Source organism: Festucalex cinctus, chromosome 14 (genome assembly GCF_051991245.1).
Source record: "Festucalex cinctus isolate MCC-2025b chromosome 14, RoL_Fcin_1.0, whole genome shotgun sequence".
Classification (NCBI taxonomy): Eukaryota; Metazoa; Chordata; class Actinopteri; order Syngnathiformes; family Syngnathidae; genus Festucalex; species Festucalex cinctus.
Window position 1 is genome coordinate 5,246,967 of NC_135424.1, and position 23,601 is coordinate 5,270,567.

General features: G+C 40.8%; 1 protein-coding gene across 4 annotated transcripts; it reads left to right on the forward strand.

The window, feature by feature from the left end:
- Window positions 1-930: 930 nt before the first annotated feature.
- Window positions 931-23,565, forward strand: slka (STE20-like kinase a). Of its 4 annotated transcripts, XM_077494651.1 has the most exons (20): window positions 931-1,523; window positions 5,825-5,989; window positions 8,330-8,378; window positions 8,795-8,944; window positions 9,933-10,005; window positions 10,719-10,913; window positions 11,530-11,611; window positions 11,757-11,888; window positions 11,959-12,993; window positions 13,314-13,444; window positions 13,678-13,801; window positions 15,143-15,322; window positions 16,228-16,320; window positions 17,652-17,723; window positions 19,881-20,010; window positions 20,095-20,219; window positions 21,353-21,547; window positions 21,926-22,051; window positions 22,157-22,270; window positions 22,491-23,565. In XM_077494651.1, exons 1-20 carry the CDS (start codon window positions 1,374-1,376, stop codon window positions 22,635-22,637), a joined length of 3,468 nt encoding a protein of 1,155 aa, XP_077350777.1. In that variant the 5' UTR covers window positions 931-1,373; the 3' UTR covers window positions 22,638-23,565. The 4 variants fall into 4 exon arrangements, with proteins under 4 accessions (XP_077350777.1, XP_077350778.1, XP_077350779.1 ...); XM_077494652.1 differs by lacking the exon at window positions 17,652-17,723; XM_077494653.1 differs by lacking the exon at window positions 16,228-16,320.
- Window positions 23,566-23,601: the final 36 nt, after the last annotated feature.

Consider the following 23,601-nt stretch of genomic DNA (forward strand, 5'->3'; position numbering starts at 1 on the left):
TTAAAAACACATTTTAAAAAGTAATTTAATCTTACTGGGTGGAATGTATTCATTTTTTGTCTGTCATTCTTCCTTTTTAATTAAAAAAATGCATCCAGTTGGTAAATAAAATACAAATATTAGCAAAATACACAATTTTACACACGCACACATTTGCTTTATTAAGTGTTGTATTAAATCTTATTTATTATATTTACCTATTGACTGATGGCATTGATTAATTATTTTGTTGTTTTGTTTTACCAGTATTTTACTCAGTGCAGGGGTTTGTGTACATCGATGGTTGTTTTAAAGTGCTATATAAAAAAAAAATTGAGTTGAGTTGATAATTTGTGTGAAGTTGAATTAATAGGCAAGGCCCTACTGCGCACGTGTAAAATTATACCATTTGTATTATTAATTGCCCTTTTAAAATAACAGAAAAACAGTTAAATCCATCAATTTGTGTATAATAGTGATAATATGAGGCAAAAATTTAGACAATTTAAATTGGTTCATTCATAATGTCCGTCTGAGGAAAACCACAACTACAATAATTTGACATCCTTGCCTAGGCTACTGCATATGGAACGGTCATTCAAAACAGTTTACGGTAGGCTGTCAGTACAGCTTTTTATGTAGGCTACCCAGGAAAAAAAAAAACTTTTCTCCTCTTTTTGGTACTAAAGTCGAACGCGTGTTGTCTTGACTTCTTCTAGCGGGTCGTAAAAAAGGGGGCAACATAGGAAACCCATACGGCTAATCAGCATGAAGTTAACATATGTTTGCCTACTGTGTAACGGAAATGCCTAAAATAAATAAAATAACTGTTTTCGGGATACGGAGTTTAGCCTGAGCAACACAAGCAAAACACACCGAAGAAAAAAGTCTGAGCTTTTATTGTGAATGCTCGTGACGGAAATGCCTATTCAAACGTCATATAACTTGACACCAGCTCGCCAAGTTGTGTGTGCGGTCAGCTAGCTGAGGAAGAAGAAGAAGAAGAAGAGGAGGAGGAAGGCGCGGGGCGTCTCGCCTCGCCTTCGTGTGCCATTTCCGCGGTGACGTTCAATGAAGGCGCGTCGACACTTTCATGAGTATGCTCGTCACCGGCGTGGTGCTCTCCTTCAAGCCGCTTCAAACAAACCGCACCAAAGCGGAGTGGAGCCTTCGCGCAACGGCCAACTCCTCCTCCGCCTCCGTTACCTTCGCCCCGGGCTTCTCCTTCTCCCCATGACCGAGACGACTCGAGATGCCCGGGAATGGAAGTTGGAATTGACAGCACCGCCGCAGCTTAAATGACATTCGCCCGCTTCGTAGCTTCTCCGGCCCCGCCACACGAGCGGAAATCATCAATAACATCGTAGTAACACCCCCTCTGTCCGCCTACAAAAATGTCCTTTTTCAATTTTCGCAAAATCTTCAAGCTAGGGCCCGACAGGAAGAAGAAGCAGTACGAGCACGTCCACCGAGACGTCAACCCCGAGGAGATTTGGGACATCATCGGGGAACTCGGCGATGGAGCCTTCGGGAAAGTCTACAAGGTATTTATTTGTTATTACACCCTTTTCGACACGTTATTAGGTAACCGTCCTCCACGGAGACTCCATTGCGGTTCCGTTCTGACACACGCTGGTCAAGTGAGAACACGTGAAAATGACAGCAAGCCATGATGACACACTAGCAGAGTTGCCAAAAAATGTACTCAAGTACGACTAAGGTTACCCATTAATCATATGACTCAAATAAAAGTAATTTGTAGTCCTCCAAACAAGCAAATACTAATTCAAAAAAGTACTCAAGTACTGAATAAGTAGCTTCTGACATGAACATCAAATGAGACATTAAGTCATTATAAATTCAAGTGAATTCAGTCATTAGAAATCAGGGGGAAAAAGCCAACAGGCAGAGATTAAGGCAAGTGTTTTTGGAGGTTGAAATGTTGACATTTTTGGGCAGGCAAAGATGACACTATACTACATGTCATAACTGTTTTTTGTTTCAGGCTAAAGCAATAGCAATATTGTTTTGACATCATCTGGTGCCAAGGAAACCATTTTGAGTGACTCGAGAGCTTGATGTAGACAATAGTCTTTTGACTCGTCCTACAAGTTTTCCCTTCCACAATTAGACATTGTGATGCATTATGGGTGTAACGAAAATATAATTAGAATTAAAAAGTACTGACAAGGTCATTTGTATGTGTGTGAAATCACAAGAAACGCATTACATCATACCTCCGAATCGGAATTCCACTGAATCGTTCCACTTTAAAATGTAAGCGTCCCTGAATCATATCGCACCATTATGATTTATTAAGTGTTTTGGTGCCACAGCAGAAAACAAAAGTTCAACATCACATTATAACGTGGCAAGTTGGAACACTCTTCCTAGGCACATATCGACACACATTCACAAACGCGTTCAGCTATCAAATATTTTTTGAATTGATTATGCCATCGATTAGTCAAATAATCGTAATTTATTCGACAACAAAAATGTAAGGTGCAAGTATTGTTGTTGCACACTTGACGTCGTCATCCTCACGTTATACACACTACTATATTTGTGACTTTGAGTGTGTGTGGATTTATTTGCAAAGTTAGGTCCTGGCCTGGTGAGTGACGTGGGCGTCAGTAAATGAGCGTATGAGTGACTGTTGTCAAATGAGCCAGTTTGTGTGTTGAGCGAGTAATTGGCTGTCAGTTGTGGTTATATCAGCACATGTATGTATTTATTATTCACATGTTTGTATTGTAAGTTGTAACCGTTTGTTCAATAAACTGAGCTAAAGTACAGCTGAGCAACCTTGACCACTCGTGGAAGCATTACAATTTTTGAACTAGCGTTGCTAGGCTATATGAAAATTAGCTTATCATTCTTGTGTTGGCGAGTGTGCTGTTGTAGGATGCTGATGACAAACTGGACATTATTTGTCTTTTACATAATTTTTCTCCATCATGTCAACCTATTGAATACGTAAAATGTCGATTTTTTTTTGTGTGTAATCGAATGAATTGCCTGCAATGGAAATTAGCGAGTAAACCACTATATCACCAACGAGAAGGCAACTTATCGTTCATTTCTAATTATTTATTGCAGTATTGTAGTCTGATCTGGCTTTTCCCATTGTGCCCCTTTCGGCGCCAACACAAGATTTCCTTCCTGGAACTCTCTTGATTGAATAATACTGCTAATTGTCCAGAAATGTCCATTTGCCAGTTTGCAGTTCCTTATTAGCTGAGTAAGTTGCCTCGATGAAAGCCAGGAGTCTGTCATGGGCTTTATACAAACTAAAGTTGATATAGCTGCACCTGGAGACAGTTGTGACAGAATATCGATGCTGTGATGGATTGCTAGGATAAGAACCACAGCAGCGTAAGATCCGATAATAGTACTATCAAAATGTAATCATTAATATATCGAAAAACTTTCAATTTGCAGTTTCTCTTTGACGACATTCTACATTATCCAACCGGCATTTTCACCTCACATAGAGCATGAAGGGCATTGAATTGGCATGCATTACACGCCACAGACAAGCTCGTGTCATTCACATCGGGGCGATTCACATTGCATGAAATATGAGAGACAAAAATTGACACTGACGTCAGCCCATGCGGATGGAAAGAAACGGGGCGTGTGTCAGGTTAGCGCTATGTAAACATAGGATCACTTGTTCCAATCCTAACAATCCCTCCCTCCCTCTTTTTCCCTTTTACTCTCTGATGTTGGGTCTGGGTTCAGCCGGCCTTAAAACAAGTCCCCTGCTACTGTTTTTCTAATTGATGAGACATTTTCCCCATCAACGTTCAAAATCCCAGCCCAAATCCCAAATGTGACGCCTGGCTAAAGTGACAGGGGAAAAAAAAAAAAAACAGGAGGATGGGAGGAAAAACCAGCGTGAGGAAGTGAGCCGACTTGTGTGAGAGTGGGTCAGATGATAAGCTTTGCTGACAATAGTTTGACGTGTTATTAACTCTGCGGGTCATTCCTGCAGCAGCATTCGTCACGCCCATGGCTGGATTTACACTGCGTGGCTCAAGTGACGCAATTCAGATTTCTTTGCACTCAAGCGGCACAATTCGGATGTGGGTCAAGTCAGCATAAATAGAACCAAACTCATGGAATCGGATATCTTTAGATCGGAGTAAGACTTCATCCAAATGTGGGTAAAAATCCAATATGTATGGTATATTTGCCATTGCGAGCGCGGGACATATAAATACGAGCTTGATATAATCTAAAACTAAAGCTAACGCACAGACTATTAAATTTGATGTAAATATTGTCAGCCTAATTGCATAATTGCCTAAGTCATTTATTTTTAACTTGTTACAATATCAATAAAATACCAAATTAATGTACGAGCTAAAAAATGTTCCCCCTTTCCTGTCAGTCAAACAGGTCATGGTAATACGCAAATGTTGAAGCGAAACAGCTGGACTCTGTTTTCGTGCCTAGCGTGAGTCTAGCGCAAAGCACAGTCTAACCACGTATGGGTGCAGTTTTTTTCTTTTGGTATTTTGCTAGACTAGCACAGATAGACGAGGGCGTTTGCTCGGTTGTAGACCGTTGTGGGATGGAACGTAGCCAACTCTCGGTCAATCGAACCAGCTCCCCTCATTCTCTTTAAAATCAGGGCGGTTGGAAGAAGAAACTAACTCGCTCGGGTCCGTGCATGAGATTCTTGTGCGCAAAGTGTGTTTATACCGGTAAACTACAAGCTCTTCTTTGATCGTGCATCTGTTATATGGTGCCGTGGCGAGTGGGGTGCTTTTAAAATATTTTTAAGATGGCAACGGCAACAATTCATTCAATTAATTGATTTCTACGATGATTCATAGGGAATGTGTCAACGTTGCTGTCCTATTTATGAAAAATACGATAACATCCACCTGACCACACACATCCGCGGAGTGCCTATTCTGTTTGCCCGTGCCTCGATCAAATCCACCAAAATTGTGTGTTGCCACCGGTTAGACCTGCATTTTGCGAGTCTCAAAATCAAGTCTGCTTCTTGTCACTAAATTGGGCGTGGCGGCTCTCTTGGAAGGAACACCCAGCAAGGCGTAGCGCCGCGGTCTACCAAATTCACAAACACGCTAAACTAGACTTGCCCCGTCATGAAAATGAAATGCGGCCGTTTTTACGCCAAGCGCACGGGCACCTGTCTACAAACGTAGGGCACTTCGTGTTTGTTTGTTTTGTTTTGTTTTGTCTTGGTTTCTGAAAACATTAAGAATGACTTCATAGCACTCGACGCTTTTAGGTAAACAACACTCTGCTACATTAGAGGCATGCAACCAATAAGTGAGAGCAAAAATGGAGTTTACCATTATTAAAATCAATGACGTCAAATGAATCAGCCCAGGCCAATTTGATGTTATTTAACATTGTTGACTTAAGTGTTGTTACTGCCCAGTTATTTTTATTGGTATTTCTGCTCATGTGTGTGGTTTGATGTGTTCCGTCAGTGTAAACAAACACAGCCTTATCAGATAACAGTACGTGCCTCTTGAAACGTGCTTGGAAATGGACCAGATCAGATATAGGCATTAAATCGGAATTGGCCACTTGGGCCTGCAGTGTAAAATCCAGCCCTTGTAATTAAGAAGTCTTTATGAAATCTGTTAATGGAAATGCCATCCTGCTGGGAGATTGCTTGCAGCCTCACGCAGTCTTTAATGCTTTCATATTTATTGCTGTGATACAAACTAGCTTGATGTGGATTTTTGTTGAGGACGTCACAATAACCACTGTGTAGCCTAGCTGGAAATAATTGCAAATAAGTTGTTTTGTGACACTACTAACTAATCTGACAATACTACATTGTTGCCTCCAGGCTCAGAACAAGCAGAACGGGACCCACGCCGCCGCCAAAGTCATCGACACGAAGACGGAAGACGAACTGGAGGACTACATGGTGGAAATTGACATCCTGGCCTCCTGCGATCACCATCACATTGTCAAACTGCTGGACGCATTCTATTTTGAGGGGAAACTCTGGGTGGGTAACGTGCTGCTGTGTTGATTTGTAAGCCGAAGAGATACAGGAAGTAAAGACATGTCAGTTTGGCCTCTCTCCGGCATAGCAGTTGAATATCGCAAAAGTGCATTTTTATTTCCGCTTTAACCTACATTTGGCAATGAAAAACGCTCACGTGACGTAACACCGTTACGCTTTACTTCTGCTCTATAGTACCACTATGTTGTAACAAAAAGCAACTGCAGAGGAAGAAAAGGAAATCTGGGGCCACAAAAAAAGTGAGATCAAGAACTCACTGACAGTATAAAAAAAACATGCCTGCCTTTGCTTTCCTGCACAGATAATTCTTTCTCCACAAAATGGGTGGGGGAGGTGCCGTTGCTGATCCCGTCTTTTTAAACCCTTAATGGAAACGCTAATCAGCGCAGCGCACTTTGAATCAGCCTATGAAAAAGCTTTACTACATCTTGTAGCCATCTTCATGAGCACTTAAATACCATCTGTTTGAATGGCAAAGGACAAGTAGTTTATTATTACACTTTCACCGACATGTTGATTATGATCTAATATCTAAAGTAATTATACTAAAAACTATACAAATGGAAACAGCACCATTAGTAGGCTATTGCTGTTAGATATTCAGACTCATTATTATTATTATTATTATTATTATTATTATTATTATTATTATTATTTATTTATTTATTTATTTATTTTTAGTAAAACACCAAAAAGAAGGTTTCAGTTTGGGCTGCAAATAGTTAACTCGGCACATTTAACTTGTTCTTCGACTTTGTGTGAAATTGAAAATGACATTATTGAAAACAAGTTTTTCTTTGTTCAATGTGATTGAGTGCGATTTCCTTCCACTGGGCTCCTTTCTTGTTTGTGGAAAACAATTTGAAAATGGTTCTGTTTCTGCTTCTTAGTGGTCAGTAAACACACTAGTTGCTTTAAAAAGAGGGGGAAAAAAGAAAGAAAAGATAGTTGGTAGAGGAGTCCAAAGTGGGGATGCAATTTTAACTACTGATCTAAAAAAAAAAAAATCTTAAGAAAAAAAAATGTCCTGATAAAGTGTTAAAATATTCCTGAAAACATTGCCGGTACAGGCTGATAATGTTTTTTTATGTTGATGATAGTTTAACAGAACTGGTTTGCTTTAGTTCCCATTTTTGTTGGACTTTGTACTTTGTACACTTTCCTAATCTTTGTTGCAGTGAGTGCTGAGTGGAGTCCCTGTGCTGTTTTAGTCCACACTCAGTAAATCTCACACTGTGCGGGACAGGCCAAGAGGGCCCTCAGCAATTATGTCATGGCCCGTGGTGTCATGTGACCCGTCTCCGGGGTACGGGACGTATCCCACCGCTGAGATAATGGAGCGGTTTCGGCCGTTGGAGAAAGTGCCCGTAAATAATTTAGAGCTAAACTGCATGTTGTCCCGACGGTCTTCGTCTTTAACCAGCGTGATGAATGTGTAACCACACGCGCGCTCGTGTGTGTTGTTGTACAAGTTGTTATTACACAATATGTTTTGGCGGGGAAATGCTTAGTTGGCGTTCATGCAGGATGAAATTTTGTGACAGTTGGGTTACGCATTTAACGCAGGTTAATACCTGTAAATTTCAAAAGGAAGTCAATTACATGCAAAACTCTTATCACGTTGAATGAAAACAAACACCTGTCTGTCTCTTTGTTTGCATCCCTGAATAGAGAGCAGTGTTTGGTAGTAGCTTGTATTGATTTTTATCAATCACCTGAAACCACGCAAGCTTTCATAATGGACTGGCGAGAGCACCAAAGTCGAACTGGCTGTTGGGTACATTTCATCATGTGTATGCTATGAAATTTTAGTAGCATTCGCAGTAGCCTGATAATGTTCAGAGAAAGCAAGCTTTACTTTCTGTTTCATCAACGAAATCCTCTGTTGCATCTAACATTTTAAATTAAGAAAAAAAGAGGAAGTCGGCAGCACGTACGTCCGGCCTCTTGCCCAAAGTCAGCTCAGCCTCGACAAAAATGATGACAGGTGCTATTGGAATTGATGGACAGAAGATGATGAATTCCACCCAATGTATGATGAAATATGTCAGATGTGAAGCATTGCATTCTCAGTATGTTTCCGTGCAACGTTCAGAAGAACAGAGCTGAATTGAAATAATTCAGTGTCAGCGATGTTGTACCGACTCTTCTAAAACGCCCGTTGATAATTCTCTCCAATTGATTGGCTCCTTGGAACAAGGTCTAATGGATGATGTCTTTCCTTTGAAAGGTCATTCTGTCCATCACATAATAAAAAGCTCGTTCTAGAATGGCATCATTTTAAATGTATCCCACGAGATGTTTTACTGTTCTCCTGTGCAGATCCTGATTGAGTTCTGTGCGGGTGGTGCAGTGGACGCCATCATGCTGGGTAAGTCCCTCATTCACCGTAAAGTTCCAGTTCAACTCTTTCTAGTCCATCCGGAATGCAGTGTGGGTTTTTTCCCCTTCTGTCTGGTTAAAGTGGCCATTTCACGCCAGTGCGTAATTATTGTAGCTCCGGTTTCAAGGAGTGGTGCTAATGCCAACACTTTCACCCTTTTATTTTGAAGCTTGAATAAAAGCATCTCTGAATGAGCTTTGTTTTGAATAAAACGTGGAACCACTCAGACTGCACTTGAACACTAAACTTTTCCTCTCCTCCAAGCGAGTTTTGTTCTCCCCTTGCTGCGGGTTACCATCACAGCTGATGTTTACTTACTTCGCGACCAAACTGCACGCTGTGACATAACAACGAAACGTAGAAGAAAAAGTGACTCACCAACGGTCAACCGTGTTCTTTCGCAGAACTGGAGAGGCCCCTGACCGAGCCTCAGATCCGTGTGGTGTGTAAGCAGACCCTGGAGGCTTTGGTCTACCTGCACGAGAACAAGATCATCCACAGAGACCTGAAGGCTGGCAACATTCTCCTTTCCCTGGACGGAGAAGTGAAACTTGGTAATTTCAAATGCATTTATAAAACCACAAAATATATGTATACTGTCAGTGGTTGGGACAAAAGCGTCAACACCAATTTATAAACAACATTAGAAATGTTCCTTTGCATTGGGTGTGCATGTGTGTCATAAATGGGAAGGATTATTCATCCCGGCCCTTCCCGCAAAGCTCACGTCTAAGATGCTCAGTAGAATACAGCGTAGAACAAAAGCAGATTAATTGTTGTCTTTTCCGCCTTGTGTCCTAGGTGGCCACTTAGAAGCCTCCTACTGAGCCACTTAAAGGCTTAAGGGGATAATTAGTTAAGTCAATTTTGGGGCTCCCGTCAGCGCCGCGGCACCCAGCTGAGCCGTGTGATTTTGACAAGCGTACGCCGCAGAGCACCATGTTTACACAAGCGACTGACTCACTCGTGCAGCGCTTTATTTTTCCTCAAAGAGAATTTTTGGTTATGCCGCACAAAGGGATATTTACATTCAAAAGGTGGCAATAATTAGGGGTTGCATGGCTTGAGATATTTTGAAGTCGACACTGACGTGATGAAAGTCGAGTCGGCGTTGAATAATCGCTAATGTTATTGATCGAGTGGAGTAATAAAGTCGACTAATCTGCACAACTCCTGCACAATGTCAAATCGGTTGCATAATATTGCAAATGTATTCATGTTTTTCCTGTTGCACCCTTCATGAGTCACGCTGTGGCAAATGGTGGAGTCTAACAAGCGATAATTATCAAGGAGCCTCAAGGGACTTAATGATATATGTCTGCTTCCTCACAATGTTTACATAGCACGTGTGAGGCGAGAAACATGCGTCGCATCAAGTGACGACTAAAAAGCTTTGCGCATCCCTTCTTGATCATTAACCGCAGCTGTGTTTAGGATTTGAAAAAGTGCCACTTGAGTCACTGATAAACACAAAGCTTTGACATTAGCGCCTTGGCTGAGCGAACGGAGAAAAGATTTACCAATACACTTCCTCTTTTTCAGCGGATTTTGGGGTTTCTGCTAAAAACACAAAGACGTTACAGAGAAGAGATTCTTTCATCGGAACGCCGTACTGGTGAGTCACGCAGCCTGATTACAAAAGGGTATTCAACCCTTTCTATCTGATCATTGTTGAAGCATCTTGACAGCATCCATTTTCAACGTGCTATCGCTAAAGTTGTTGGAAAGTAAAGGATGAGGGAAAACACGTGAGTATTGGATGACCTCAGATTTAAATACAGGCTGGCGATAAATTCACAGACACATGCCAAGTCATTTTCCCTACTAAAAGAATTTCCCTTGAAGGCTTAGAAACCTCTTAAATAAGTTCTCCAGTCGTAATGGTGCTTGCCTTATACAAACAGATTCTTCCCTCAAATCGATGCCTCCATCTTCCTGTTAGAAATAAAAGAAATGGTAGTAGCGATAGTCCTCTCATTTTGTAGTCACAAGCATTCACACAAAAGCTGTGGAGTTAAATGCTAACTCTATTGCTAACCAAACAGTAGCTCCAAAGCATGTAAACAGTCTTAGTTGTATTTGTGTGGCTTTCTACTGCATGCTGAAAAACGAGTACTGTATTCAAGACGACCTTTAATATATGCCATCTTGCCATGTACATCTTTTACGCCAGATGTGATTGCGCCACGTCGCTGTGTCCATATTGTGCTCCCTAATCTTTTGTTTAAAGTAAACTACATTTTCATTCATTAATATATTAGTAATATGGTTTAATATTATTGAATACAGTAATTCTAATTGCCAACCCACTAATTTGTCACTGTGCAGGATGGCGCCAGAAGTGGTGATGTGCGAGACGTCCAAGGACCGCCCGTACGACTACAAGGCGGACATCTGGTCCCTCGGGGTGACCCTGATTGAGTTGGCGCAGATCGAGCCGCCCAATCATGAGATGAATCCCATGAGAGTGTTGCTGAAAATAGCCAAGTCCGAGCCGCCCACCCTCATGCAACCCTCCCGCTGGTGAGATAACGTGCCGGTGTTGAGGGATAGCGTGTCTGTTTAATGTGTGAGCCCCCATTTATCATCACGTTTGCTTTTCTTTATTGTCACTCCTTGAAGAAAGGGGGGAAAATTGACTAATTTACGGGGGATTGAATTTTTTTTATATATTTCTATTTTTCATCATTTTGTTTGAATTTTTGTTTGTTTTTTCTGTTTTGTGGAATTTTTTCTGTTTTTTGGAATTATTTTTATTTTTTTAAATAATAATATTTTGCTACTCTAAATATTTTTTTAAGACGGGGGACACTCAGAAAAACAAAAAAATATTCTAACAAAAAACGCAAACAAAAAAAAACAAAAAAAAACAAAACAAAAAAAATACCGGTACTCAAAAAGCAAAAAAAAGTTGTTGTTTTTTCAAGTGAATGCAATACGCTTCCACAAGTTCACACATACAACCAATGAATGTTATCAAAATATTCAACAAAATGTCATTTTGTCAAACAACTCAGTTAGCCTAATGCTAACATATAATAAAGAATATATATAGATGAAGATGAAGTCATAGATGGGCTAACAGAAATTAGCATTGGTGTTTTGATATGTGCCTTATGTACTCCAAACTGTATTGCAGGTCACCAGAATTCAACGACTTCCTCCGTAGAGCACTTGATAAGAATGTGGACAACCGGTGGGGCCCATTGCAGCTTCTGCAGGTGGGCCGCCATGATCCGGTCACTGCTTAGAGAATGCCGTTATCCCTGCACTTCTATTTAGCTGATATTGATGGGCGGATCCGCTCACAAGTCAGCTAAACGGCTTTATAATTACATTTCTTGGTCTCTCCCTCCATCCTGGCAGCATCCATTTGTCGCCAGTGTCATAGACAGCAAACCTCTGCGAGAGCTCATCGCAGAGGCAAAGGCTGAAGTCACAGAGGAGATCGAGGACAGCAAAGAAGAGGAAGAGGAGGAAGAGCCCGATACGCCTGTGGTACTATCTAACTACCAGGTTACATGGCATACGTCAGTGATCAATTTTAACGTTTTGCGTTTTGTTTCAGGCCGCTGCCGGACACAAGCGAGCACCGTCTGACGCGAGTATGGCGAGCTCCGAGGAAGACAAAGTTCCGTCCACTCCATCCGCGTTGGAGTCCGTCACAGAAAAGACGGAGGCTGAGCCGGCTGAAGACGGGTCCAGTGACAAGCTCTCCGACGAAGGCCTTGGAACCAGCGAGCCCGACAAGACGGAGGAGGAGAAACTCAGTGAGGTGCCCGAGGCCGGTAATGAAGATACGGCCTGCGGGCTGATGGAGGAGCCCGTCTCGCCGCAGCCTACGGAGCCCAAGGGCCAAGCTGATGAGATTCCTGCTGAGCCAACTGCTTCGGAGGAGCACGTTATGGATAAAGTGCAGACAGCGGAAGAAACGCAGACGCGGGAAGAAAAAAGAAATGACTCACCACAAATAAAACAAGTTGAAAAAGAGCCCGAAGAGGTGACCAAAGAAGACGAGTCAGATCAGCAGATTATCGAATGTGTCGAATCACACGAGACACCTGAAGACGCACGTGCCAAACCAGAGTCTGTATCGGAGATAGAGGTGGAACAAGTGAGCAAGCCAGACGACATGCTTCAGCATGAGCTGGCCGACTTGGCCAATGGCACGGATCTCATTATTGAAGGCGGTGCTGACATCGCAGCACAAGTAGTGGGAGACGCAGACATAAATTTGAGTGAGGGTGAGTCCGTTCTGAAAAAGCCCAAAGAGAACATTTCCGAGTTGCCTGATCAGGACGCAGAGACCGTTGACGAGATCAGACCTTCAAATGGAACGTGCGATGACGCCATCAACACATCCGCGGGACTCCCGGCCAAGGATGACAACGAAGCGACGCTGGCAGAAGAGAGCACCACCCACAGTGAAGCCGAATCGGAGGCCAAGACGGAGCAGGGAAGTCCTGCCGTGAGCCGGCAGGATGTGGAGAAGGACTCGGACTCCGGAAGCAGCTCGGCCGCCGACAGCAGCAGCATGGACCTCAATCTGTCCATCTCTAGCTTCTTATCTAAAAGCAAAGATGGAGGGTCAGTGTCTGTACAGGTAGGTTAATCTCTCCTTTTTTAATGTCCAATATTAGCACTTAATAATTATCCATCCATCCATTTTCTATACTGTTTATCCTGTTCAGAATGAGCGAGAAGCTGGTGACTAGTACAGCTGACTTAGGGCAAGAGAAGACCAGATCACCGATTGTCAATTTAGTCTTCATAGCTTAAATGAGAAAATCTATGCCAAGTACAGGGAGAACAAAAGTCAAAACAGAAATCATAGAAAGCCCCGAGCAAAGATTCATACTCTCAAGCTCTTCTTGCTGGCACTGGGCTGCTACGTCACAACGTAAACGTGCTTTAATTTCATAGGAGGCAAAACGCCAGAAGAAGACGCTGAAAAAGACACGCAAGTTCATGGTGGACGGCGTGGAGGTCAGCGTGACCACGTCGAAGATCGTGACTGACGACGACGCCAAGAACGAGGAGATGAGGTTCCTGAGGTGCGTGCCTGCCTGGAATCGCCGCCGCCGCTATACCGCCGCTCCTAAATTAGCAACGTGACCTATTTTAGCATGCATGCTTTGAAATAGTTCACGCAATCCACACACATGACCGTGAATAAATGAAATATACCGGAGATAATCTTCTGTTGTTAGTCGAGATAGAAAAATAGTTTTAGCGAGCTGACTTGGCAGCCCCCTGACGACATGGCCGCATGCTGTGGTTTCCTCAGGCGGCAGGAGCTGCGAGAGCTGCGCCTGCTGCAGAAGGAGGAGCAGAGAGCTCAGCAGGATCTCGGCAACAAGCTGCAGCAGCAGAGAGAGCAGATATTGCGGCGTTTTGAACAGGAAACGACAGTGAGTCACTTCCACCACAACTTTTTGGGTTTTTTTTTTTTTTCCTTTCTTCAGCGCAGCCAACCTCTGCCAAGTGAGACGTTTTGTTTCGTAGTTGAGATCAATCGAATGGAGAGATGAGGTTTGGCACAACATGCTTTTAGGTCTATACAGTTAAACCTTAAAGGATATATTGTAAAACTTCCTGTTTATGTTTCCAATATAATTTTGCCATAATAATGGTCAAACTTGGCATTGGAAAATTATGGTACAGACAGTGTTTTAATTAACATTCTTTAATGTCATGCAAGTGTAAAAAAATAAGTTCACCAATAAATGTTGCAAAGAATAAGGCTCCTCCCATAAAGGCACCTCCCTTCGCAGAGTACATTCTATTGTATTATTTTCAAGTCAGCGTTGAGTCAGGGCAAAGACCACTTCCGGAACTGCACTTGTGGCGAGGTCGCAATAAGTTCCATTTCCTGTTCTGTGGTCATCGTCATATTTCTCTTTGTCATCACTGGAAGATACCGCAAAAGAAAAAGCCTACGGAAAATATCCGCAGTATTTACTTTTATAAACATTACTTTATCTTTGATTTATCTTTTATTTTAAGCATGCAAGCTGAATGGAATAATCACATTGCAATTGATTTGATAACCTGATTGAGAAGAGTTGTGAAAGTCCGCCTCTTCTCTCCCTGCGGGAGCCGTGCCACTTCATGTCAGTTCAAGATTGAAAAGCTGGATGTTTTTGAGACAATAATGAGTCCAAAGTGGGTTAGGATAGATGCCCGAGGGGATGCGTGTAACCTCAAGGAACATTGATTTTTTTATTTTTTATTTATGTATTCATTTTTTGCCATACTAGAATAATTGCACATCCACTACAGTAGGTGGCAGTGGCGCTCACATTGTTAAGGACTCTGACAATACTCCTCTGCCAAATGACACTATTTATATTCATGCTAGGAGAGTTAAGGTGCGCCAAATATTTTCTTCCTTGGTGGTAACAAAAAATAATTGAGAAGCACTGAGTTAGATACATTTGAGTTAGCCTGTTTTGTTTAAAAAGGATAGCTCTAATGTTTTGGTGCCGCAGGAAGCAGTCAGCCACAAGGTAAGGGCACGTAGATTCATTTCTGACCGAGACACCGCTTAGTCAGCTAATTGTCGAATTAATTGCATCCCTCATGGCTCTTTGAGTTAGTTTGGTTCAGACGATGCAACCATAACTGTATTAAATGAGCGATTGAATATGTTGGGATGATATGTTATGTTGATATTAGTGGTCACAGAATGAATAGTCAAAGTACCATGTCGTACGTCTTATTCGGTCATCACCTTGCGTGCATGTGTTCAGGCGAAGAAGCGTCAGTACGACCAGGAAGTGGAGGGCCTGGAGAAGAAGCAGAAGCAGACCATCGAGCGCCTGGAGCAGGATCACACCAGCCGGCTGCGAGATGAAGCCAAACGCATTAAAGGGGATCAGGACAAAGAGCTGTCCAAGTTCCAGAACATGCTGAAGAACAGGAAGAAAGAGGTACGTGCGTGCGTGCGCCGTTGGTGGTGGTCGCATGGCGGCTTCTTATCTTGGCTGAGTCATTTCAAGTCTACTATGGGAGTGGTGCGCCATGACGACGGTATATTGCTGTCCTGCTCTTAGCCGCTGCATGTTTCTGTATCCATTATTCATCCGCCTCCAGTAGTTGCAAGTTCAATCCGGGTGGCACTGAAGCATCAGGGTGCTTTGCAAGACATCTTTATCCTCCTCTTCATCATCTTTATCAGCGCTCTCTGGCTTTCCGCTGTTTTATTATTACGCTTTGTTTGCCACTTGGCATTGTGCTTGGCGTTGCCATGGCGATCATGCTATTTGCTGTGTCCTTATTGCGGTTGTTTGCTTCTGCTTGCGGCAACGATATAATGTAGAAATTATTATGCCTTACAAACAGTGTTGACTTTGTATTTATTTTGTTTTTGTCATCTTGAACTGTACTATATTGACCTAACCATGTGTTTGGGATGAGTGTGTGAGGTGGCGTTGGTCATTGGATGGGTGATTTTTGCGATACTTTTTCCTCTCCGGTGGTGGCGGGATCGCTTGGGAACATGAAGAGGCTGACATGGGCTCATCTTGAATCCATTCTTTTAATATTCAATCAGCATTGTGAGCTTCTGTTTAGTCGCTTGGCTTTTTTATTTTTATTTTAGAAGGTGCAAAAAAACATTTATGGCTGACTCAGACAATTGCAAAGTATCCAACTCATGACTAATTAATCTGCAGCATTCCGTAACCAGTCGAGATGGGTGAGGTGAAATGCGGTGGCGGGATGCGGCTCTAAATCCTCTCTGCATGTCCTTTAATCGCAACCTTCTTACATTTTTTTTTTAATCTAATTTCTTTCAATCAACAAGCAGTCTCTGCACAAATACAATACTTTCTAGGCCAAACAGGAAGTCGGGCAGTCACCTAAACATATGCGAAAAGAGCTCCTGAGGCGCTTAAAGGAGGACCTATCGCTTCTTAAGACCGCTGAGGTAAAACACAAGCTTGTACTGACGTCTTCTCTCCTCAACACCTTTCATGATTCTCCTCCTGACTTCCTCGCATAAAAACAAAGTCTAGACTCACTCCAACCTCACGGTCGGAATTCCTTTTCTTGCATTCAGTGTGAGACCCTTAGTTGAGGTCAGTTATAGAAGTTCAACATGTCAGCACTATATCAAGTGGAGATAAACAGGAAGCTGGTAGCCCGTAAATAGCAAAAATCTGTAAAATTGACACCCATTTAAATGCATGGAAGACAATAAATTGTTGGAAAAAAATGGGAATAACCCTCCAATAAGTGTTTTCCATGAAAAACTGATGTTGACTCCTGGAAAAGCAAACAAAAGTGTAAAAAATAAAATTAAATTCTCACACTTTGGAGGCACTCAACTCAACTTCATGCATAACACATAACAAGTTTAACAAGAAGTTAATTGATATATACTGTGTAATTAACATTTTTTTAAAAGGTCAAATTTGTACTCACCCTTAACTTTGATCACATTAAAATATGTTCCTTTCTGGTTCAGTGCTTATCATTGCACTTGATCTCTTTGCCATTACTGGGACCTTAAAAAAAAAAAAAAAACACTCACAAAAATGCCACTTGTATGGTTAATCCTTAAAGAGGAAGTCAAGTCAAATATGTTCTTTATAAAATATATTCTGCTGCTTTTTCGGAGTAACATTTTGTTTGTGGAATATGATTTAAAAAGCAAAATCCACTCTTTTTTTATCCATCTCTGGGGGGGCGGCCATTTTGCCACTTGTTGTCGATTCAAAATGACATCACAGTTTGCAAACGCCACATGACCAAACTCAGCAGGTGGCAGTGCAAAACAAAATGGCCGCCCCTTGAGATTTTGGCCCTAATTTGGTGTAACTAGAAAATGTGCAAGACTCCACATCGGCACTTTAATAATCCAATATTGAGATTGGGAATCAATAAAGCAACCAATTTCCTTTTAGAAGCGAAAACACAATCCACAATTGATAACAAAATAACCCTCAGTTGATCGGAAGCATGCATTTTGTTAACAAAACTGCTTTTTTTTTTGCAAGCTGGATGCAAACCTTGTGAGATTCTGTAAAAGCATGACAAGACAAGCGGAGCATCAATTAATAATGCGGACTAACTTAACAACTGTGCTGCGTGCCGCTAATTCAACGATATTCCCAAAGTGGGAAGAGGCTAGCCCGTTGCACGATGAGCGTGTGTGTGCGTGTGTTTGTGTTGGTGTGCGTGCGTGCTTGCACATGTGTGAGATGGTCATCCTGTCCCTGACGAGGGCGAGTGTGCGCTGTGTGCTCTCCTCCGCAGGCGGTCGCCCAGGTTATGATACAGTCTTTTCAGTTGTCCTCATGCGCACTCTTCAATGCTCAGATGCAGGATGTAAGTCCCCCCCCCCCCCCCCCCCCCAACACTCCTCCACCACTCTCTCTCTCTTTCCAGCCCATACTTAGATGTGTGTAAAGTGACAGCGCAGTCAAGTAACGTTTAAGCATGGGCTCGCTCTGGTGTGTTTGGAGTGACGTCATCGCCATGTTTTTTTTTGTGCAGTGGTTCCTTGCTCTCCTCCACCGGTCCGTCTCTCGTATTTACATCCGGGTCATACGCAGCAGACGGACAAAGCGGGTCGCTTATGTCAATGTTTGTCTACGTCGCGACAACTGGCAGAATTTTAATGTTGAATTTTAAATACAGTGGTTTAATGGTTAGGTTTTGTCTGGTTATTGTCTATTGTGATTTCAATAACAGTCAGAATAAAAAAATCGAGATTTTTTTAAAATTATTATTAGTATGTTGAATCAACCCCTTCCTCTAACGTAGTACACCTGCCAATTGGGTTTAAAAAAAAAAAAAAAGTATAGCCACTGTTTGAGGAAATAAGGTTTCTTTTAGAATGGGCACTCTTGGAAATATTTATTATTATTCATGTGACAAATGAATCACGTGTTTAGCATACTTAACATGAAAACTAGTGCTGGGTTTAAAAAAAAACAAAAAAAACCGAATAATTGATATCAAATCAATTTTCCTTTTTGAGCACAATATCGATTCATAAAAAACATCGATTATTTACATTTTTCCCACATAAATTCTGAAGAAAATAGAATTTTAAAGAATGATTTTTTTTTTTATCTTACCGTTTTCTTGAAATTTACTGTTCACATGAATGTAAAAGTATTTTTTTACATTTATCTGCAAAATTTACTTTATTATGAACTCATTCACTCCCAGCCCTTTTTTTTTTTTTTTTTTTTTTTACTGGATTTGGACTTTTGCAAGGCCCATAGAATATTGTATTCCATTTATATCAAAACATGGAGCCTACCAAAAGAAAGATTAAAGTTTCTTCTTTCATCAGGAAAAAAAAAAGGATATTTGTATGCGTTTCTGTTTTGCAGCACTTAGCACTAGAATATAGGCAAGTTTCGTCACTTTTCACATTCCTGATGAAAACACTGACAAAAAAAGAGCTTGTTGCAACATGGACATGGCTGATCTCTTATACTCTGCTGACAGAAGCTGCATCAACGCCTTCTGTAAGCTCTTGCATTTAAAAAACAAAAAACAAAAAAAACAAAAAAAAACATCTAAACACGTTTGTGGGTAGGAAGGACAAAATATTCAAAAACGTTTTTACACGTTTTTGGGATTGAATGAGTTCAAATGTAATCTCTGTGGAGTTTTTAATCATATCCTTGACATTTACGAAGAATCGATGTTTCATAATTGACATTGGATTGAACTGAAGTGAATCAAATCAAATCAAGGAAAAATCGAATCGAACGTAACTCTTGGTAAATCGAAATCCAGCCCTACTGAAAACTCACCAATTTTGGAACGTTAAAACAAAAACTTCCCCTCACACCAGTTTTTCACTGCTTGCTAGAAAATTTGGTGGAAATGTCTGTCTAAATAGGACACGAGAAAAAGTGTCAATGACTGGAAGTCAACCATTTTGGATTCAAACGTCCATTTGGGGCTCATATGTTGACTAACTTATTCTTGAATTTGTCCAAATGAGCGCTAAACTTGACAAATGGGAGATACTAAATTGATAAGCTTCTTTTTTTTTTTTTTTTTCCTCCACCATCAAAATGTTGGCGGGTTATGTTGTCTCAAGGTTTAATCATTGAAAGGATAGGAAAGGAAACGCTTTGAAAACCGCTTCTCGAAAGTCTTCAAAAGCAATTATTTAGTTAAAAAATAAAAATAAAAAAAAATTCAAAGTGAGGTCAAACAAATGACGTGTGAGGTTCACCTGTGCGATGTGGTTGTCGATGTCGTCTCACGTGACGTGAACGTTTCTCTCTCCTCCATCGTGGCTCATGCGTGCCCCTTTTGAGCGTCTCCTCTCGATGATGTCACATCTCCTCGCCCTGTACTGTGCATCGAATCCGATGACATCATTCACTTGACAGCAGATGTGTCCTTTTCTATTTCAACTCTCACCTGTCTCTCCTCAGCTCCACTTCTTTCTTTTTTTTTTCTTTTTTCTTTTTTCTTCTTCTCAACTATCGCTCCCATTTTGTGGCCCCTCAGGAGCAGGAGTTCCTCCAGAAGCAGCAGCAGGAGCTGGACGGCGAGCTGAAGAAGATCATCCAGCAGCATAAAGTGGAGATCGCCACCATGGAGCGGGATTGCCTCAATCACAAGCAGCAGCTGATGAGAGGTGCCTCGCGACTCCGCCTTTGAAGCAGAGTTTGCGCAAAGAGGCCACAAAAAGTTGAGGCGTTGCGTGCGCCTGTGTGTGCAGCCCGGGAGGCGGCCATGTGGGAGCTGGAGGAGCGCCACCTGCAGGAGAAGCACCAGCAGCTCAAGCAGCAGCTCAAGGACCAGTACTTCCTTCAACGCCACCAGCTGCTCAAGAGGCACGAGAAAGTATGCGCAGCAGTTATTATTAGTTTGGTTTTGTTTTATTGTATTATAAATACATATAAATAATTTGTTATAGTTTAGTTTTATTATTACTGATTACCTGCGATTGGCTGGCAACCAGTCCAGGGTGTCCCCCGCCTACTGCCCAAAGCCAGCTGAGATAGGCTCCAGCACCCCCCGCGACCCTTGTGAGGAATAAGCGGTCAAGAAAATAGATGGATGGATGGATGGATGGATTTATTTATTATGTTATAGTTTAGTTTTATTATTAATTGCTGAATGAGTTAACAAATAAAAAAAGTTGTAATTAATTGTTACAGTTTAGTTTTATTAATACTTATTACTTTTAGTTAGCAAACAAACAAATAAATATATAAAATGTCAGATATTATATTATTATATTATAGTTTAATTTTATTATTAATTAGTGAATGAGTTAACAAAAATATTATTTAAAAATTTTATTTGTTATATTTTAGTTTTATTAATACTTATTACTTTTAGTTAGCAAACAAACAAATAAATATATAAAATGTCAGATATTATATTATTATATTATATATTTATTATAGTTTAATTTTATTATTAATTAGTGAATGAGTTAACAAAAATATTATTTAAAAATTTTATTTGTTATATTTTAGTTTTATTAATACTTGTTACTTTTAGTTAACGAACAAATAAATAAATAAAATGTCATTTATTATATTAATGTTATCTTATATATTTATTATTTGTTATAGTTTAATTTTATTATTAATTACTGAATGAGTTAACAAAAAATTATATTAAAATTGTATTATTGTTATATTTTAGTTTTATTAATACTTATTGCATTTAGTTAACGAACAAATAAATAAAATATCAGATATAATATTAATATTATATATTTATTATTTGTTGTAGTTTTATTAATTACTGAATGAGTTAACAAATAATAAATAAATTCTAATATATAATTTATTTGTTATAGTTTAGTTTTATTCTTAGTTATTACTGACTTAGTTAAATGAAAAATATAAAATAATATATATTAAATAAAAAGTATATTAATATAATATTTCCACCTATTTGTTCAAAACCTTTATTTCAAACGAATAGCGCAGAAAACGTCCACAACGTTTTTGTGACTGTAGGAGATGGAGCAAATGCAGCGCTACAACCAGCGTCTGGTGGAGGAGATGAAGAACAAGCAGAACCAGGAGCGGGTTCGCCTGCCCAAGATCCAGCGCAGCGACGGCAAGACGCGCATGGCCATGTTCAAGCAGAGCCTCCGCATCGCCGCCTCGGGCGTCATCACGCCCGAGCAGGAGAGGGAACGCATTAAGCAGGTGCATGAGACGCTTTTATTATCATTATTATTATTATTAGAAGATCACGCAAATGTTGGGGGTGCTTGGATTTATTTTCAAAATGGGCTAGACGCGCCTATGCTCTGGAGAAATCTGACTAATATTACTGCAACTTAGTTACAACCGTCTTGTGTTTCATCATCAGGGAGACATCCATTATATATAAATGGCTGTACTGCCCCCTGGTGGCCAAGGTGCACACACCAGAAAGAACACTATAAAGTTAAGCAAAAAAATAAAATAAAAAAGAAACAGAAACTATTTTTTATATATGCAAGTTTTTTTGGGGGGAGGGGTTGTACTCACTACACTTATGATGTGCACTTATAAAATCCATCCATCTTGTGCGCTGCCCAGTTTGCTTTTCAAGAAGAGAAGCGGCAGAAGAACGAGCGTCTCCACCAGCACCAGAAACACGAGAACCAGATGAGAGATCTTCAGCTGCAGTGCGACTCCAACATCAGAGAGCTGCAACAGCTACAGGTGAGTACAGCGTAGTGGTTCACCTAGCTCAATGCCCCATTCAAAATGGGCGACGACATATTCGCCACTGAATCTCACGTGGCCTCCCTCCATTTTTGTTCCCAGAATGAGAAATGTCACCTGCTGATCGAGCACGAGACCCAAAAGTTGAAGGAGCTGGATGAGGAGCACAGTCAGGAGATCAAAGAGTGGAGAGAGAACCTCAGGCCCAGGAAGAAGGTTTGTTGCTTGTCCTTATTGCCGGCATATGATCCACACACTTGGGAAACCGGAGAAAAACATTTTTTACAGTTATGCTTGACATAATATGAAACACTATAGATGGGCTAACAGAAATTAGCATTGCTGTTGTGACCATTTTTTTTAGACTTGCCTGTATTCTATTGTTCTTCTTCTTCAATGTCCTGACGCTCTTCTTGCCCTGCGCTGCCCCCTGCAGGCACTGGAGGAGGAGTTCACGCGCAAGCTCCAGGAGCAGGAAGTCTTCTTCAAGATGAGCGGCGAGTCGGAATGCCTTAACCCCACCACCCAGAGCCGCGTGTCCAAGTTTTACCCCATCCCGCACGTGCACAGCTCCGGATCGTAGCCGCCCGCACACCCGCCGAAAAACTGCTACGATATTGCGCTTAGTTGGGAGAATACTGTTTTGCTTTGTTTTTTTGTTTTTTTTAAGCATGTTCTAATTTGAAAACAGGTTGTATATGAGTGCCTCCTAATTTTTTTTTTTTTTAGTTGAATTTTTGTTTATTACAGCCACTCCCACCAATGAATGTCTTGCTCACCATCACTGAACAAAATGATTTCATTTCGTGGTTGCACGACTCTCCTCCATTCATTTCGACACGTGGGGGCGTGACTACTTCCTGGGAGCCCCGCTATAGAGTGAACGCCGTCAAATGCATATCATAGGAATGTAAAACTTGCTGTCAATTTTGCACTGTTTTTTTTTTTTTTGCCACATTAGCTGAAATAATATGCAGTACAAATTATTGGGATATTATTACATGCTTTATTATTTTATGACCACTGTTGTCTAATGGTATTTTTGCTGTACACTGACGCTGTAATTCAGGGTTGGGGAAAACATCCACACACAAAAAAAAGCCCCTCAAACAATAAACCCACACTGCTCATAATATGAAATAATCATTTGTTGAGCTTATTTTTTCCTAAATGTATCATGGCCCTCGGAGGATTATTTTTTTGTTGAATGAAATTGCTGTAATAACGCTCATCCGCTGTTCGCAAAAAGGCCTAAACTTGATTAATTTATACCGCACTGCTCGACTTCTCATCATGTTAGTTACAAATGCTGGATTTTTATTTGGGTTGTTTTACACCAAACATAGATATGGATATATTTTTTAAGAATTTTAACGCGCTGCGTTTTAATTGTGATGTCTTTCTCCACCTCAATGGAAAAAAAAAAAAGTACAGATGCAGTTCTATTGTCAGATCAAATGTATTGCAAATGTTAGGACATATTGTAAATAAAAAAAAATATTCATGTTTTATTTGTGTGTGTTTTTTTTCAATAAAAACAAGAATAG